The 15,371-nt window shown below is 35.1% G+C and overlaps 3 protein-coding genes across 3 annotated transcripts; all 3 read right to left on the reverse strand.

Annotated features, from left to right (window-relative positions):
• On the reverse strand, positions 1-1,151 carry LOC104908359 (peroxidase 4-like). Its single transcript, XM_048639293.2, has 3 exons — positions 1,140-1,151; positions 868-1,033; positions 1-546 (listed from the first exon to the last, which is right to left on the reverse strand). The coding sequence occupies exons 1-3, from the start codon at positions 1,149-1,151 to the stop codon at positions 155-157; spliced, it is 570 nt and encodes a 189-aa protein (XP_048495250.2). The 3' UTR covers positions 1-154.
• Positions 1,152-5,807: 4,656 nt separating this feature from the next.
• Positions 5,808-6,788, reverse strand: LOC125491570 (peroxidase 4-like). The gene is made up of 2 exons (XM_048638826.2): positions 6,479-6,788; positions 5,808-6,087 (listed from the first exon to the last, which is right to left on the reverse strand). The coding sequence occupies exons 1-2, from the start codon at positions 6,731-6,733 to the stop codon at positions 5,881-5,883; spliced, it is 462 nt and encodes a 153-aa protein (XP_048494783.2). The 5' UTR covers positions 6,734-6,788; the 3' UTR covers positions 5,808-5,880.
• Positions 6,789-8,674: 1,886 nt separating this feature from the next.
• LOC104908326 (peroxidase P7) lies at positions 8,675-12,464 on the reverse strand. Its single transcript, XM_010697420.4, has 4 exons — positions 12,135-12,464; positions 11,660-11,851; positions 11,370-11,535; positions 8,675-9,392 (listed from the first exon to the last, which is right to left on the reverse strand). Exons 1-4 carry the CDS (start codon positions 12,354-12,356, stop codon positions 9,001-9,003), a joined length of 972 nt encoding a protein of 323 aa, XP_010695722.2. The 5' UTR covers positions 12,357-12,464; the 3' UTR covers positions 8,675-9,000.
• Between the last annotated feature and the right edge of the window lie 2,907 nt (positions 12,465-15,371).

Below are 15,371 nucleotides of genomic sequence, written 5' to 3' on the forward strand. Positions count from 1 at the left end.
AAACATTACAGTTACAACAAACTCTTAATATCACCAAACTAAAAATGTGAATAAAATTAAAGCTTCAAATTAAATACAATTTTTATATTTTGATTAATAAATACTACTCCTCCGTCATATAATATAGTACTTTACCCCGCCAGGATTAAAGTAGCTAATTAATCATCCTGCAATTCTTCCTAATCTCGCCATTGGATCCAGTGAGTGGCTTAATATCTCCCATGTTGATCATGGCACTGACGAAATCGGTGTTAAATTTACTAGGGTTGCTACCATATGTTTGGACGAGGGCATTGGTGGAACCACCACTGAACAACTGTTGATCAGAATGTAAAAGGCCCTTTTGATTGATGAGGTTTTTGTAGTAGTTGCTGTCAAAACAAGTTGGGGTTTGGAGGTCTAATGGTGCTAAGTTGTTGTCCCCCGAGTTACTTGCTCTTGGGCAATTTGCACGCCTTGTTTGTGCAAATGATGCATCAATGTTGCTCTCGTTGTATATGCGACTCCGGAAGCTGGTGCACCTTGCTTGTCCAATTGTATGTGCGCCTAGATAATGTCATCATAAGTTGGTATTATGAGGACAAGATTTACTATAATAAGGTTGGTGCAAAAAATAAGCACCATAAGGACACTTCAACATAACGTTTATGGAGTCGCAAAATGTTAATTTTTGGATTATATGAAAATGGGTCTGGGTAACCCAATCAATAAGGAGGAGGAGAGTTAAACCCACTCCTAATCTTATAAAGTGGTTTATTCTCTTCTCTTTCTCCAATGTGTGACACTCACAAGTGGGCATTCTATGGGTTTCAACACAAAAACATCTTGCAAAATCACATTGGTAAACAAGAGATGTATGTAATATACCAGATAAGGCGACCATGTCGGTTGTGGAAAGTCCTTGCTTTTGGAAGGTGGAGATTAATCGACTAAGGCTAAACGTTGGCTGCGGGATGTCGTTGTTTGCGGCGGTTCGACTGGCTGTCCTAGCGTCCCTCCTTCCTAGCTTCACGTTCCAAGTTGGTCCACCAAGCTACAACAACAAAAATATATGACCGATCTGTTTGTTACTGCCCCAAAATTAGTAGTGGACTAAGTAGTTAATTGTTAGTGGCTAGAAGTTAGAGTTAGTGGAGTACATTGTGGGCCATGATTACCCACTTTCTAATGCATTTCCTATTCTTTAGTTAAGTTTTTTATTGTAAAGCCTATATAATGGCTTGTTTATTGTTATGATAAATATATGAAAGCATTACTTTATGCAAAACAAGTGTAAAGTTACTGCACTTTACAACAAATTTGGTATCAAGAGCATTAGAGAGAAGGAAGACACGTGCAGCTCTTTTTTTCTCTAAGTCAGGTTAGGTCCTCAAAAAAAAAAAAAAAAAAAAGGGGGAAACGTGATTAAAGAAAAGAAGGAAAGAGTAAGTTAGAGAGGAAACCCACCTTCTTCCAAAAACACAAAACACACGAGTGAAACACTGTGAGGAAATTGACCAAATTGATGGCAACAAATGGTGTAAGTTCTTCTACTCAACCTCTTATACCAATTTTTAAGGGGAGAAGTATCAAATGTGGAGTTTGAAGATGCAAACTCTTTTCAAATCCCAGGATCTTTGGGACATGGTGGCCACAGGGTATACCGAGCCGATTGAAATACCGGCGGAGCCCGATCAACGATTAAGAGAGAATCGAAAGAAGGATGCAAAGGCCTTGTTATACATCCAAGGAGCACTGGATGACTCAATTTTCCCACGAATCTCAGCAGCTAGCTCTTCAAAAGAGGCATGGGAAATTCTCAAAAAGGAAGTACCATGGTGATAGTAAGGTAATCTCAATTAAATTGCAAACCTTACGTGGTAATTTTGAAGGTCTAGTAATGAAAGACAAAGAATCAGTGCAAGATTATTTGTCTAGAGTGTCTGCCATTGTGAATCAAATGAAATCATATGGTGAAGATATTACTGATAGTAATGTAGTCAGTAAAGTATTGCGAAGTTTAACTAAAGAATTCAATCATGTTGTTGCTGCAATTGAGGAATCAAAAAACATGACAACCTATTCCTTTGATGAATTGATGGGTTCCTTGTTAGCTCATGAAGATAGGTTCAGGAGAAATGAGGAAAAGGTGGAAGAGAAAGCTTTTCAGGTGAAAGGAGAGCCCTCAAATAACTGGAGGTCTGAAAGCAATGGAGGTCGTGGAAATGGAAGAGGTGGATTTCGTGGTCGAGGTCGTGGCCATGGCAGAGGAGGACGTGGTCAATTTTCAGGAGGTAAAGTTGGTGTTGGTAAATTTGCAGGAGAATGCCATTACTGCAAGAAGTACGGGCATAAGGAGGTGGATTGTTGGTCCAAACAACGACATGAGCAGAAGCATGTCAATTTCACAGAGAAGGTTGAAGAAGAAAGTAAGTTGTTTATGGCACATTCTCCCTTTGGTGCTGATTCAAATGATGTGTGGTTCATCGATAGTGGATGCTCGAATCATATGACGGGTGCAAAGTCATTATTTCGAGATCTTGATGAGGCGGAGAAAAGCGAGGTACGACTTGGTGATGACAAGAAGATTCAAGTCGAAGGAAAAGGTACAATTGCAATCAACACAACTCAGGGTAACGTAAAGCTTCTTTATGATGTGCAATATGTTCCTAGTCTAGCTCATAATTTGTTAAGTGTTGGACAACTTATGAGTTCTGGATATTCTGTTACGTTTAATGATATGTGTTGTGTCATTCAAGATACGAAAAATGGCCAGTCCATAGCTAATGTTCACATGTCCCAGAACAAAATGTTTCCTTTAGCCGTCTCAAATGTTACTCAATGTGCTTTAGTTGCTAAAGGTAATAATGAAGCAAAATTGTGGCATTTACGCTATGGTCATCTTAATATCAATGGGTTGAAATTGTTGTGTCACAAGCATATGGCTATTGGGTTGCCAAAAATCAGTGCCATTGATTTTGTGAAGGATGTGTGCTTGGAAAACAACGTAAAAAATCTTTTCCTAATGGTAAGTCGTGGAGAGCATCATATGTGCTTGAGTTAGTACATGCTGATTTATGTGGTCCGATGAAAACAGAATCTCTGGGAGGGAGTAAATATTTTTTACTCTTCACAGATGATTACAGTCGTGTAAGTTGGGTCTATTTCTTGAAATTCAAATCTGAATCCTTTGTGTATTTCAAGAAATTTAAAGCCTTGGTGGAGAAAGAGAGTGGTTGCTACATTAAATGTCTCCGGACTGATCGTGGTGGAGAATTTCTGAGCAATGAGTTTTCTGATTTCTGTGATGAGTTTGGCATTCGTAGAGAACTCACAGCACCGTACTCACCAGAGCAAAATGGTGTGGCGGAAAGAAAGAATCGTACTGTAGTTGAAATGGCAAGATGCATGCTGAAAGAGAAGAAGCTTCCAAATCAGTTCTGGGGAGAAGCGATAGCAACAGCTGTATATCTTCTCAACATTTCTCCGACAAAGGCGGTCCTAAATCAGACCCCTTATGAAGCCTGGAAAGGAAGACCACCTCGGGTAAGCCACTTAAAAGTTTTTGGATGTGTAGCATATGCATTGGTCAACATTCGCACTAAGCTAGATGAGAAGTCTGTTAGGTGTATTTTCATTGGCTATTGTGCACAGTCCAAGGCATATCGCTTGTATAATCCATTAAGTGGTAAAGTGTTTATAAGTAGAAATGTGGAGTTCAATGAAGGTGAAAGCTGGGATTGGAGTCTTGTTGATCCAGGGGAAACAATGTTAACAGGAGCTTCAGGAGATTTTGAACTTTCACCAGGTGACATAGCAGCAGCAACGCCCGTTAACGTAGCAGCAGAAGCAGCTGAACAAAGCACCATCTCTTCATCCACATCCTCAAGCAGTAGTTTGGGTCCTTCCTCATCAAGCAACAATGGTTCCCCTAGAAACCAAAGTCCTTATTCTAGTTCTGAATCAGACTCAGCATCCGAATCACCTCCAAGGAAAACCAAATCTTTGAGAGAATTGTATGATACATGTACCTTTGCCCTGTTTGTATCAGATCCTATTTCTTATGCAGATGCTGCAGGACAAGAAGTGTGGGAAAATGCAATGAAAGAAGAGATAAAATGCATCAAAAAGAATCTTACATGGGAGCTAGTTGATCTTCCTCAAAGTAAGATTCCAATTGGGCTCAAATGGGTATTTAGAACCAAATACCATGCTGATGGTAGTATAGACAAGCACAAGGCGCGTCTAGTTGTGAAAGGATATGCTCAGCAACAAGGCATCGATTTTGAAGAGACTTTCTCTCCAGTAGCTCGCTTTGAAACAGTGAGAACATTCTTAGCTCTTGCTGCTCAAAAACATTGGCCTGTGTACCAATTTGATGTGAAGTCTGCGTTCCTAAATGGTGAGCTAGAGGAAGAAGTATATGTCACACAACCTGAAGGGTTCTCTGTGACGGGAAAAGAAGATAAAGTTTATCGACTAAGGAAGGCTTTGTATGGCCTGAAGCAGGCACCAAGAGCATGGTACAGCAAGATTGATTCATATTTCTTGGATGATGGGTTCGAAAGAAGCAAAAATGAGCCTACTTTATATGTGAAGAAACGAGGTAAAACTGACTTACTGTTAGTTTGTCTTTACGTCGATGATATGATATATATGGGTTCTTGTGAATCACTTGTTGCTGAATTTAAGTCCTCTATGATGAAAACTTTTGAAATGTCGGATTTGGGGTTGTTACATTATTTTCTTGGGATTGAAGTGAATCAATGTGCTAGAGGGATTTTCATTTCTCAACGAAAATATGCAAATGACCTGCTTAAAAGGTTCAATATGGAAAATTGTAGTACAGCTCCGACTCCCATGAACCCAAATGAGTCCCTCACAGCTGATGATGGTACGGGCTCGGCAAATGCACCGTATTTTAGGAGCATGGTTGGTGGTTTAAATTACTTGTCTCATACAAGACCGGATATAGCATATTCCGTTAGTGTTATTTCTAGGTTCATGCATAATCCAACTATGCATCATCTTGGAGCAGCGAAAAGGATCATGAGGTATGTAGCAGGAACTCATGCTTACGGAATCTGGTACTCACAAGCATCCAAGTGCAGGTTGCTTGGGTATACTGACAGTGACTGGGCAGGCAGTCTCGATACTAGGAAAAGCACATCTGGTTGTGTTTTCAGTTTGGGTTCTGGTGCTATTACGTGGAGCTCAAAGAAGCAAGAAACGGTGGCTCTGTCATCCTCAGAGGCTGAGTACGTCGCCACAACTGCTGCAGCATGTCAGGCGGTATGGTTAAGGAAGTTACTCTCAGACTTCCAAGAAGAGCAACTTGGTCCAACTCAGATTTACTGTGACAATAAGGCAGCAATTTCCATGGCAAAAAATCCGGCATTCCATAGCAGAACAAAGCATATTGATATACGTTGTCATTTCATTCGAGATCTTGTTGCAAAAGAGTTAATTATGCTGAAGCATTGTGGGAGGAGCAGGAGCTAGATGTTTTGACAAAGTCATTGTCTGTTGGAAAACATGAATATTTCAGGTCAAAAATGGGTGTAACTGATTTTGAGGGCAAGGGGGTGTGTTTGTTACTGCCCCAAAATTAGTAGTGGACTAAGTAGTTAATTGTTAGTGGCTAGAAGTTAGAGTTAGTGGAGTACATTGTGGGCCATGATTACCCACTTTCTAATGCATTTCCTATTCTTTAGTTAAGTTTGTTTATTGTAAAGCCTATATAATGGCTTGTTTATTGTTATGATAAATATATGAAAGCATTACTTTATGCAAAACAAGTGTAAAGTTACTGCACTTTACAACAATCATCAATGGAAATATACTTAATCTTAGACTAATGAAATTATCTAATCACAGAAGTAATATCAATACATGTTCATCTTAAATTTTACTCACAATGACAACAGAATCTCTAGCAGTAATTGCCAAGATGTCAGCACATGAGACCATGCTAGGGCAAACATTCTCAACTGCGGACTTTATTTGGTCGATCACTTCAAAACCTCTAACTGAGCCATTATTAGGTACTGCAGTCTTCTCACCGGTGAAACTTGAGGTATCATCTAGTAGAATTGATCCATCACATCCCTGTTATTTGTATAATGTACGTTAAAAAATGAAAATTTCATTAGAGAATATTGGACTATGTTCTATTACAAGTTTCGAGGATACCCAAAATTTAAAGAATACATTTTACTACATAAAAACGCACATACTTCCTCCGTTTCATAATACTTGCGACAATAAACTCATTTTGGGAAGTTTCACATTACTTGCTAGTTGCTACGTACACTTTTCATTTTGGGCAATAAACTCTATCTCTCTACTCTCACATGGATGATGGATCCCTTTTCTTTTTACTCTCTACCTCTCTCTTCTCCAAAAACTGCATAGGAGTCCGCGAATTGAGTAATTAGCGAGTAATATGAAACGGAGGAAGTACATGTCATTTGAAAAGAGATCATGTTAGAATTTTTACATTAACAAAACAGTCATGGAAGAACAAACGAAGAAGAGAAGCTCCCATTCTAGCCTCTTTATTGATAGCAGATTGTACAACGGCTTTCACGGTGGAAAAGAGATTGGGACAAGAGTTAGAGTAAAAGTTTGTGGTTAGTTGGGCATTTGAGCTCCCAAAAGAAGCCACAAGAAGGTAAGCCATGGCTAAGCACACCATGGCAGAAGAAGATGAAGCCATAATTTTAGAAATAAATTTGTTTGTTAGCAAAAGCATTAACAAGCAAATATAGCTAACAAACTAGGCTGTGTGCTTGGAGCAAGTTTGTTGGAAGTGCATGATATTTATAATGGTCTTACAGGTAAACCTTGATCAAGGTTATATTATGTGGGGCCCTAATAACATGCCTAGTTGCATGTGATTTTATCTTGAACGTAGTAATTAGCGGCAGGATATAAGTGTAGCATAAAGAAAAGTCCAGTAGTGTAATTGATCAAAGGGCAGATTTAACCGACCAATCCAAGATTATAATTGTTCTCGAGACTTTTGAATAAAGGAACATGAATAGAAGACAAAAATGTTGCAATGGTTGATCATTGGTGTGGTGTACAATTTGTCAAAGTGGGACCTAGCTCATGATTTATGACCATGCTGTTGTGGCCAAACTAGATAGAGTTGATAGGCTGAAGCTATGGAAGTTTTGACTTTGTCTCTTTGGATGCAATTTTTGAATAAACATTAGATCGGTCAAAAATGACCTCGTTATCTGATAAACCTGCAATGACCTATAGCTGATTTACACCTGAAATCTTAGTAAAATAGGTCACATGTAACCTGACTTGTATCCGACCTGATAATAACTGATACTTGCTTTTGACCCGATACTCTATGACTAGAATCTTAACTAATACCCGTCCAAAAAAGACCGATAACTGAAATGATCCGACCTGACAACGATCTGAACCCGATTCAACACATGACCAGATTGAGACCTGAAACTGATTATAACTCGCGTAACTTGTCATTAACCCGACATGTTATCTGATTTTACTAGACCTGTTGCGACTCGGTACATTATTTTACCCGATTTGTTGCTACACGTTATCTGATTGTACCCGACTTATGGCTACATGTTATTCGATTTACCCAACTTTGTTGCTACATGTTACCCGATTTTACCCGACTTTGTCGCTACATGTTACCCGATTTTACCCGACTTTGTCGCTACATGTACCCGATTTTACCCGACTTGTTGAATGTTGATAACTCGATTTGTCATTGACTTCACCACATAGTAACATAATTAATAAACTAACACTAATATAAAAAGGCATATAACTAGCTGAAATATTCAAGCATTGATTCTCAATGGAATCTTAAACAATGATACAAATTTGAAGCAGAGCCACACAAAATTCATGACATGTTTCGTGCTCGAAGCAACCCGAAAGTGACCTGAAACCAAGTATGGTACAACCTGATAATTACTAATCTGAACCCAAGTATGGTACAGCTCTAGTATACATATGTAATTGCGGACTTGTAGTAGGAGGAACGTTTACCATGTACAAATAATAATTAAAAAAAAAATCTACCTGGTGGTCTTTTATATTGGATTTTTTTATTTGGTGGTGGGTCAAACAAAAATATATATGAAGTGAGAAGTTGAGAAAAAAAATAACCAAGAAGGACAAAAAGGAATAGATGTAGCTTTTTTACGTGTAATACTTAATTTCTTCTTTTGTTCATTTTGAACCCTTATAGAATATGTTCATATATGTCTATGTCATTTTTGTTATTAGCTAAAATTGTTGCTTTAGATTTTTAATAGTGGTGAGTGATTACTAATTAATAATGGTGCGGTCAATAAAATAAAGTGGCAACAGCCAACAAGTATTATACAATTATAGGCCAAAAAAAATTCGAATCATAATATATATTGTAATATTCTCCCTCATCTCCAAAAGATCTTCCTATTTACCGTAGCAATAAATATAAATGAGGGGAGAAGAGAGAGTGTAAAAGTGAATCCTTTTGTTTATTTCGTATTTAAATGGGTAAGAGAATGTAGTTATGTGAAAAACTATTAAATTATATGAGTCCAATAAATTGTCCGGAATAATTGAAAATGGAACAAACTTTACCAAATAAGAACTAAAGTAAAAATAGGAACATCTTTATAAACCAAAAGTAAACAAAAAGCATAACTATTTTAACTTTAAGAAATGGATAAAACATGTACGTTTACCCTTCAGAAACTTATTTCATTTATACCAAACAGTGCTCCAATCCGTAGTCAAGAACCACAAAGAGCAAACTTTTTACAATTACAACGAACTCTTTGATCTTTATCACCCAACTTCCTACAATAGTACAGACAAAAAGAAAACTTAAAGCACAAGTAACTCTTACTTGATCAATTTTGGTAAAACAGCACTACCAATCAAGGTTCCTTTGAACCAAACTATGACAAACAAAACATTATATTATGTGGCGTATGCGTGCTTGTAGTATTAATCAAGGTCACACCACCTAAACAGAAACTAATTTGTTTTCCTACAATTCTTCCTAATTTGACCATTGGATCCGGTGAGCGGCTTAATATCACCCATGTTGATCATGGCCGCGACGAAATCGGTGTTAAATCTGCTTGGATTGCTGCTATATGTTTGTACGAGGGCGTTGGTGGAACCACCACTGAACAACTGTTGGTCAGAGTGTAGAAGACCCTTTTGGTTAACAAGGTTGTTGTAATATTTGTTGTCAAAGGTATTAGGGGTTTGAATGTCCAAGGGTGCTAAGTTGTTGCTGCCTGATGTACTAGCACTTGGGCAATTTGCTTGCCTTGTTTTCGCAAATGATGCGTCAATGTTGCTCTCGTTGTAAATGCGAGTTCTAAATGTTGTGCATCTTGCTTGACCAATGGTGTGCGCACCTAGTAATAGATAATTTCATCATAAGTACATTAGAATTATGCGTATCGGACAAGATTTATTGATATATCAGAAGTTTGTATTTCTTTTGTTACTAACTTACTATTAGGATTGTAAACACAACATTATAATAAGCTAATATGACAAAGAAACTTGTTAATAAAATGTCAACTAATGTAATTAATACTTCTTCCGTCCCATAATATAATACCTACTTCATTTTTGCTGGGTTAAACTTTAAAATCTTTGACCAATTATTCTCATTATTATATACAAAAAAACCTACTCCTATCTCAACGTGTACTTTCATAATATCAACTTTTTATATTTTTTATTAATACATAATTGAAGATATTAAAGGTTAAAATTACGTCTTAAAGACCGTGTAAAAAAGAAACAAGCACTATATAATGGGACAAATGGAGTATAATTTTGAATGGTGATATACCTGTTACCGAAGATTTAAGTTTACCTATGGTACTGTAAACCTGACTTTTTATACATACTAAAAAATCAAATTACCCCATTTTTTAAAAAAATCAATTACTTATCCACCAAAAACCAATATTGGCACACAAAGTATGTTTCTTTTTATTTTAATACGAAACATAGGCACCCAATATAGCTATAATTGGCATAGAAATTAAAATTCCTAACCAGAATGAAATAATTGAAAATATAAATGACTACGCAAAAACAACAATGGCCACAAAAATATTTACGGATTAATTACTTGTTTTCTATTGGTAGGTAATGGAACAGCCTGTCCCAAGCTAGGCTGGTGTTCATGTTCTTTTTGGTTATGTCTTATTGTCTTCTTTGTCATGCAAGGTGTAAGGAAGAATAATTAGTTTATAGTTTATTCCTTTTCTCTTCTGATGTAGATTACTTAGTATCTATAGAGTTGAGTTAGTAATTATAATACAATAGTTTTCAAGTACTTCTTCAGCTATACTTCTACACCCATGGATTTTTTATTTGTTTACCCATTATTTTGGGCACATAATTTTAGGATAAATAGGTATATGTGTCATAAAAGGGAAGAGAAAATATTATTACATCATGTATTGAAAAGTTAATGTTTGTGGGCCAAGAAAAGTATATATGGTGAGAAGGTAAACATAAAACTGGTAGGATCATTCCAAAAACTAGAAAAAAAAGTGGGTAATATAAACTAATAAAAATCGAATGGTGTACATAATAATATAATATATAATCACAAGAATACTTTTCTAAGTGGTTTATTTGGTTGTTACACTTATTATAGCTCGCTACTTTTATCGTAATTTTTTTAATAGAGTGAGACGAATTATCCTACTAGATTACAACTTCTACATAAAATACCGTCCAACTTAGTGAACTGATCACTTAAAAACGAGGGATAATCAAGGGAATTACATGTGCATCCTTGAGAACCACAACTAATAAGATGGAACATATAACGTCAAGATTATAAGGTGAAACCCTTACTAATTTTTGCTAATATGAACGCCTGGTAGTCACTACTCACTACTATCTTCTTTTATTTATGGCCTAGTCACTACTATTATCTTAAAAGAATGTGATCTATTACTGTTACTTTTATTTACGTAGGGAAGGAGTAGAATATATGATATTTAGTTTGTTTTACAAAAAAAATACTAATACGAAAGTGTTGATAAACACGAGAAGTATCAGTGAAAGGTACTTGGTCAATAATCTTGTACTTCAATCACAATGGAACGCAAGCAACATGTAATTATGGCCTTCTGTTAGCCAGAAGCATCACGATGTCCTTTTCTCACATTATTTGAATCATGGTTTTTAGATTTTCTTGATCTTTGTACGTAAGATGAAATATCCTTGTATTAATTAATGAATAATTATGATCGTTATTAAAGATAATTTGTTTAGATTTGCATGAAGTATATGTAAGATGATAATACTTTAGTATATTTTGAGACGGATAGAGTACTAATTAATGAAATAACAAGAATTACCAGATAAAGCGACCATATCGGTGGTGGAAAGCCCTTGATCGCTGAAACTTTTGATGAGAGCACTGAGGCTAGCAGTCGGTGCTGGGATGTTAGTGTTTGCAGCAGATTGGCTCGCAGTTGTGGCATCTCTTCTTCCCAACTTCACGTTCCAAGTTGGTCCTCCAAGCTACGTACAACCACAAAAACAAAAACAAAACAGCATCTGATATATTAGACTGCTAAAAATTAGCTACAAAATTTAAAGTAGCAATAAGATTATCGGGTTTGTTATGTACACAATTATCGCTTACAATAACTACAGAATCTCTCGCACTAATGGCCAAAATGTCAGCACACGAGACAACGCCTGGACAAGCTTTTTCAACTGCAGTTTTTATTTGATCTACGACATCAAATCCTCTTAGGGATCCAGCATTTGGGAATGCATTCTTTTCACCTGTGAAACTAGAAGTATCATCTAGTAGAACCGATCCATCACAACCCTGTTACGTACAAAGTAAATGCATTAGAAGAAAAACTTAACAATTAATATATCATTTCACATCTGATATTAAGGGCTTGTTCTCCTCGGCATAAAACATCTGAATCGAATTGAACTGAACTGAATAGTGATATGTGAGAGTAAAAATATTGTCCAGAGCTGAACTGAACTGAATTGAAAATAAGCTGGGAGAACAGACCCTAAAAATGAGGTACTAAAAGAAACATGCATGCATTTCATGCTATTTTGAAATGAGATATCTTTGAACGTATAGTTTTACTTACATTAACAAAGCAGTCATGGAAAAATAAGCGAAGGAGGGAAGCACCCATTCTAGCCTCATTGTTGACCGCAGATTGCACGACGGATTTCACAGTAGATAAGAGGTTAGGGCAAGAGCTAGAATAAAAGTTTGTCGATAGTTGGGCATTGGAATTTCCAATAGAAACTACAAGAAGGTAAGCCACACTTAAAAAGATGAAAGTGGAAGAAGGTGAAGCTTCCATAATTTTTGAAAAGAAGTTTGTCAACTAAATAATTAACAAGATCGAAGATGATATTTGCTAAAGGTTAACGAACTAGCTAGAACGTGTGCTTCGATAAACCTAAAAGGAATATGCATGATATTTATAGTGGATTTGTTGATAAGGTTTTCTCATAATTCTCAAGGTTATAATATAAGGGGACCTACCAATATGCCTAGTTGCAATTTCTTAAATGCATGTGATTGAAAATTTTGAATGTTCAACATAACATAGTGTAAGTGGTAGGCTATTGGTGTTCTATGAAGAAAGTCAGCATGATCAGATTGAAGGGGTGATTAACTGATTATAAAAGTCCAAACAACAATTATTGTTATGATTGAAGCACATTTTTTTTTCTTTTTGAGAAGGTTTATTCTATAAAGACAGTAATATACTATTATTTGGACGATAGCATGAATGGGTGGCAAATTTGGTTTTTAATATTTGGATTTATAAGAGACACGATTAGTTAATTTAGGACTTAAGAGATTTAGTACATTTTAAAAGATATTGTCATATGCTGTATGAGTAGTGGTGTCAAAACAGGTTAGTAAACAGGTTCTGGGTATACCCACGGCGAACCAGGTCATACCCGAACAGGTCAGGATTCTGATTGTCAGTGCCCCAGGTCATGACTGGTCAGGTTTTGTTCAACTGGGTCGAACACATTTGAATCATTGGATTCCCAGGTGCCGGACAGGTCTGAACGTTCCGTTTACAAGTCGATCCATTCTCGAGTATAATTGCCCTTTGACATTTTTTTAGCCGGGTTTGCGAAGATCGTATTTAGGTTCCATGTGCGGTTGAGTTAAGTGAAATGTACTCGGGTTGAATTAGTAATGATCTTACTCATCTTAGTTCGATCCTTGTGAAACATCGGGTCCATTCGCTGTTGAACGCCAATTCAACTTCGGGTAACTCCTGATCGGGTCATCTTGATTTTGTTATGTATTTTGTAAATGAATCATATTAATAAAAGTATTAAGATCGATATATATATATATATATATATATATATATAATATATATATATATATATATATATATATATATATATATATATATATATATATATATATATATATATATATAATATATATATACATATGTGTGTGTGCGGTAAATATAAGGATGACAACGAAAAATCAATAAAAACACTATATTGATTACCGTGATGTTTAATGTAGTCTTTTACTCGACTCTTATTTATCAACTGCGTAAAACGACTCTAATGAGTAAAGGAGTAGAACGACTATTCATATGTTTAATATTATATATTATAACCAACGACAATAATAACGAGTATACGATCAATTCCAAACTTTATATAAATGATTTATTATTATAAGCATTATGATTGATATATAAGTTTGTAAATAGCTATGATGGTAATGAGAACAATACTACAAATAAACATCAAATGAAAATGATAATAGTTAATCATAAGAACATGTAACAAGTAACAACCATAAGTTAAGTAAAATAGTTAATCATAACTTATTAAACAAGTAAAATATAGTTTAATACTAGTATACGATTAACAACAATAACACTCCCTTGTCTTTATAAGCTATAATATTATTTAAGTTAATTGTTTTTATGTTATACTATAGTTTAATACTAGTATAATATTTGTGGTCTTCTCTTAACTTTGTATATATATGTAAATGAATCGTATTAATAAAAGTATTAAGATCAACATATACATACATATGTGTGTGTGCGATTAATATGTGGATAATAACGAAAAACCAATAAAAACACTATATTGATTATCGTGATGTTAGTGTATTCTCTTAGTCAACTCTTATTTCGACTAATCAACTGCGTAAAACCACCCTAATGAGTAAAGGAGTAGAGGCGACTCTTCATATGTTTTAATATTATATATCATAATTCATAACCAACGACAATAATAACGAGTATAAGACCAGTTCCAAATTTCATATAAAGGATTTATTATTATAGTAATACAAATACGAAGAGGAATAATAACAATAACAATAACAATAACAATAACAATAACAATAACAATAACAATAACAATAAATAGTATAACAAATGATAATCATACATTCATAGATTTACAACGACGGTTCATATGATTATATGAGGTCTACCGCCTACGTGATTATAACGCGGGTTCATATGTTGCACAATACTAATAATAGTAAATTATATCCCTATATCATTACCCCATATAAAAGAAACTATTTTATCAGTAGGCTTAATGTATTAGGACGATTATAATATTTGAACCATTATAGCGAATACGTGATTGATTATTTGATTATTAACGAGTATGAGGAGCATCGACTCTTAATATGCTCTAATAACTTAACTACCGATAACATAATGAGAATTATATATTAACAACAAATATACGATCAATTACTAGATTAAATATTATTGCTTGTTAACAAGATCTTGATATGAAGCATACTGTTATACTATAGTTCACGTAAATAACTATAATCAAAATATTAATTGAGTAAGTAACAGTTGTATAAGTAATTTTTCAAGAAGTTTAGTTTCATAAATAATGACCTTAGAATAATATAACTAGTATAACTATAAGTCTATAACCGATTAGTGTTTATGCTCTTTGTCATTCCTTAATCAATTCGCCAAAAAATGAGATAATTGACACGAGCAAATTTTGGTTAAACAAATAATATAGATTATGAAAATTTTAATTATTACTTTAGATAATTATGATTATTATTTGAAAATGTTGTTATATAGTATGAGATTTGGGGTTTAGTTGTTGGTAGGATTATTGATTTTCTTAAGGCAAAATCCAAAACCATTTAATAGGCAAAATCTAAACCGTTAGATGATTAGAATCAAGGGCACATAAGAAAACAATACAAAGCACATGGATCATCAATATTACCCGTTGGATGCAAACCACAAAAGAAGCTAAACCGTTAGATCGTCTTCTAACCTATCACCTTTTCCCTCATCTCTCTCCAAACCCATATTTCCTGCCCAGCC

Source organism: Beta vulgaris, chromosome 2, assembly GCF_026745355.1.
Source record: "Beta vulgaris subsp. vulgaris cultivar EL10 chromosome 2, EL10.2, whole genome shotgun sequence".
Lineage (NCBI taxonomy): Eukaryota > Viridiplantae > Streptophyta > Magnoliopsida > Caryophyllales > Amaranthaceae > Beta > Beta vulgaris.

Bases quoted from the DNA above. Each gene is read 5' to 3' on its own strand.
- LOC104908326 (XM_010697420.4), bottom strand. From the start codon at position 12,356: ATGGAAGCTTCACCTTCTTCCACTTTCATCTTTTTAAGTGTGGCTTAC. The intron at 11,852-12,134 runs GTAAGTAAAACT...TGTACGTAACAG, and splicing joins TCCATGACTGCTTTGTTAAT to GGTTGTGATGGATCGGTTCT. The intron at 9,393-11,369 runs GTAATTCTTGTT...ATCTATTACTAG, and splicing joins CGATATGGTCGCTTTATCTG to GTGCGCACACCATTGGTCAA.
- LOC104908359 (XM_048639293.2), bottom strand. The intron at 547-867 runs GTATATTACATA...GACATTATCTAG, and splicing joins CGACATGGTCGCCTTATCTG to GCGCACATACAATTGGACAA.
- LOC125491570 (XM_048638826.2), bottom strand. From the start codon at position 6,733: ATGCTTTTGCTAACAAACAAATTTATTTCTAAAATTATGGCTTCATCT. The intron at 6,088-6,478 runs GTAAAAATTCTA...TACAAATAACAG, and splicing joins TCCATGACTGTTTTGTTAAT to GGATGTGATGGATCAATTCT.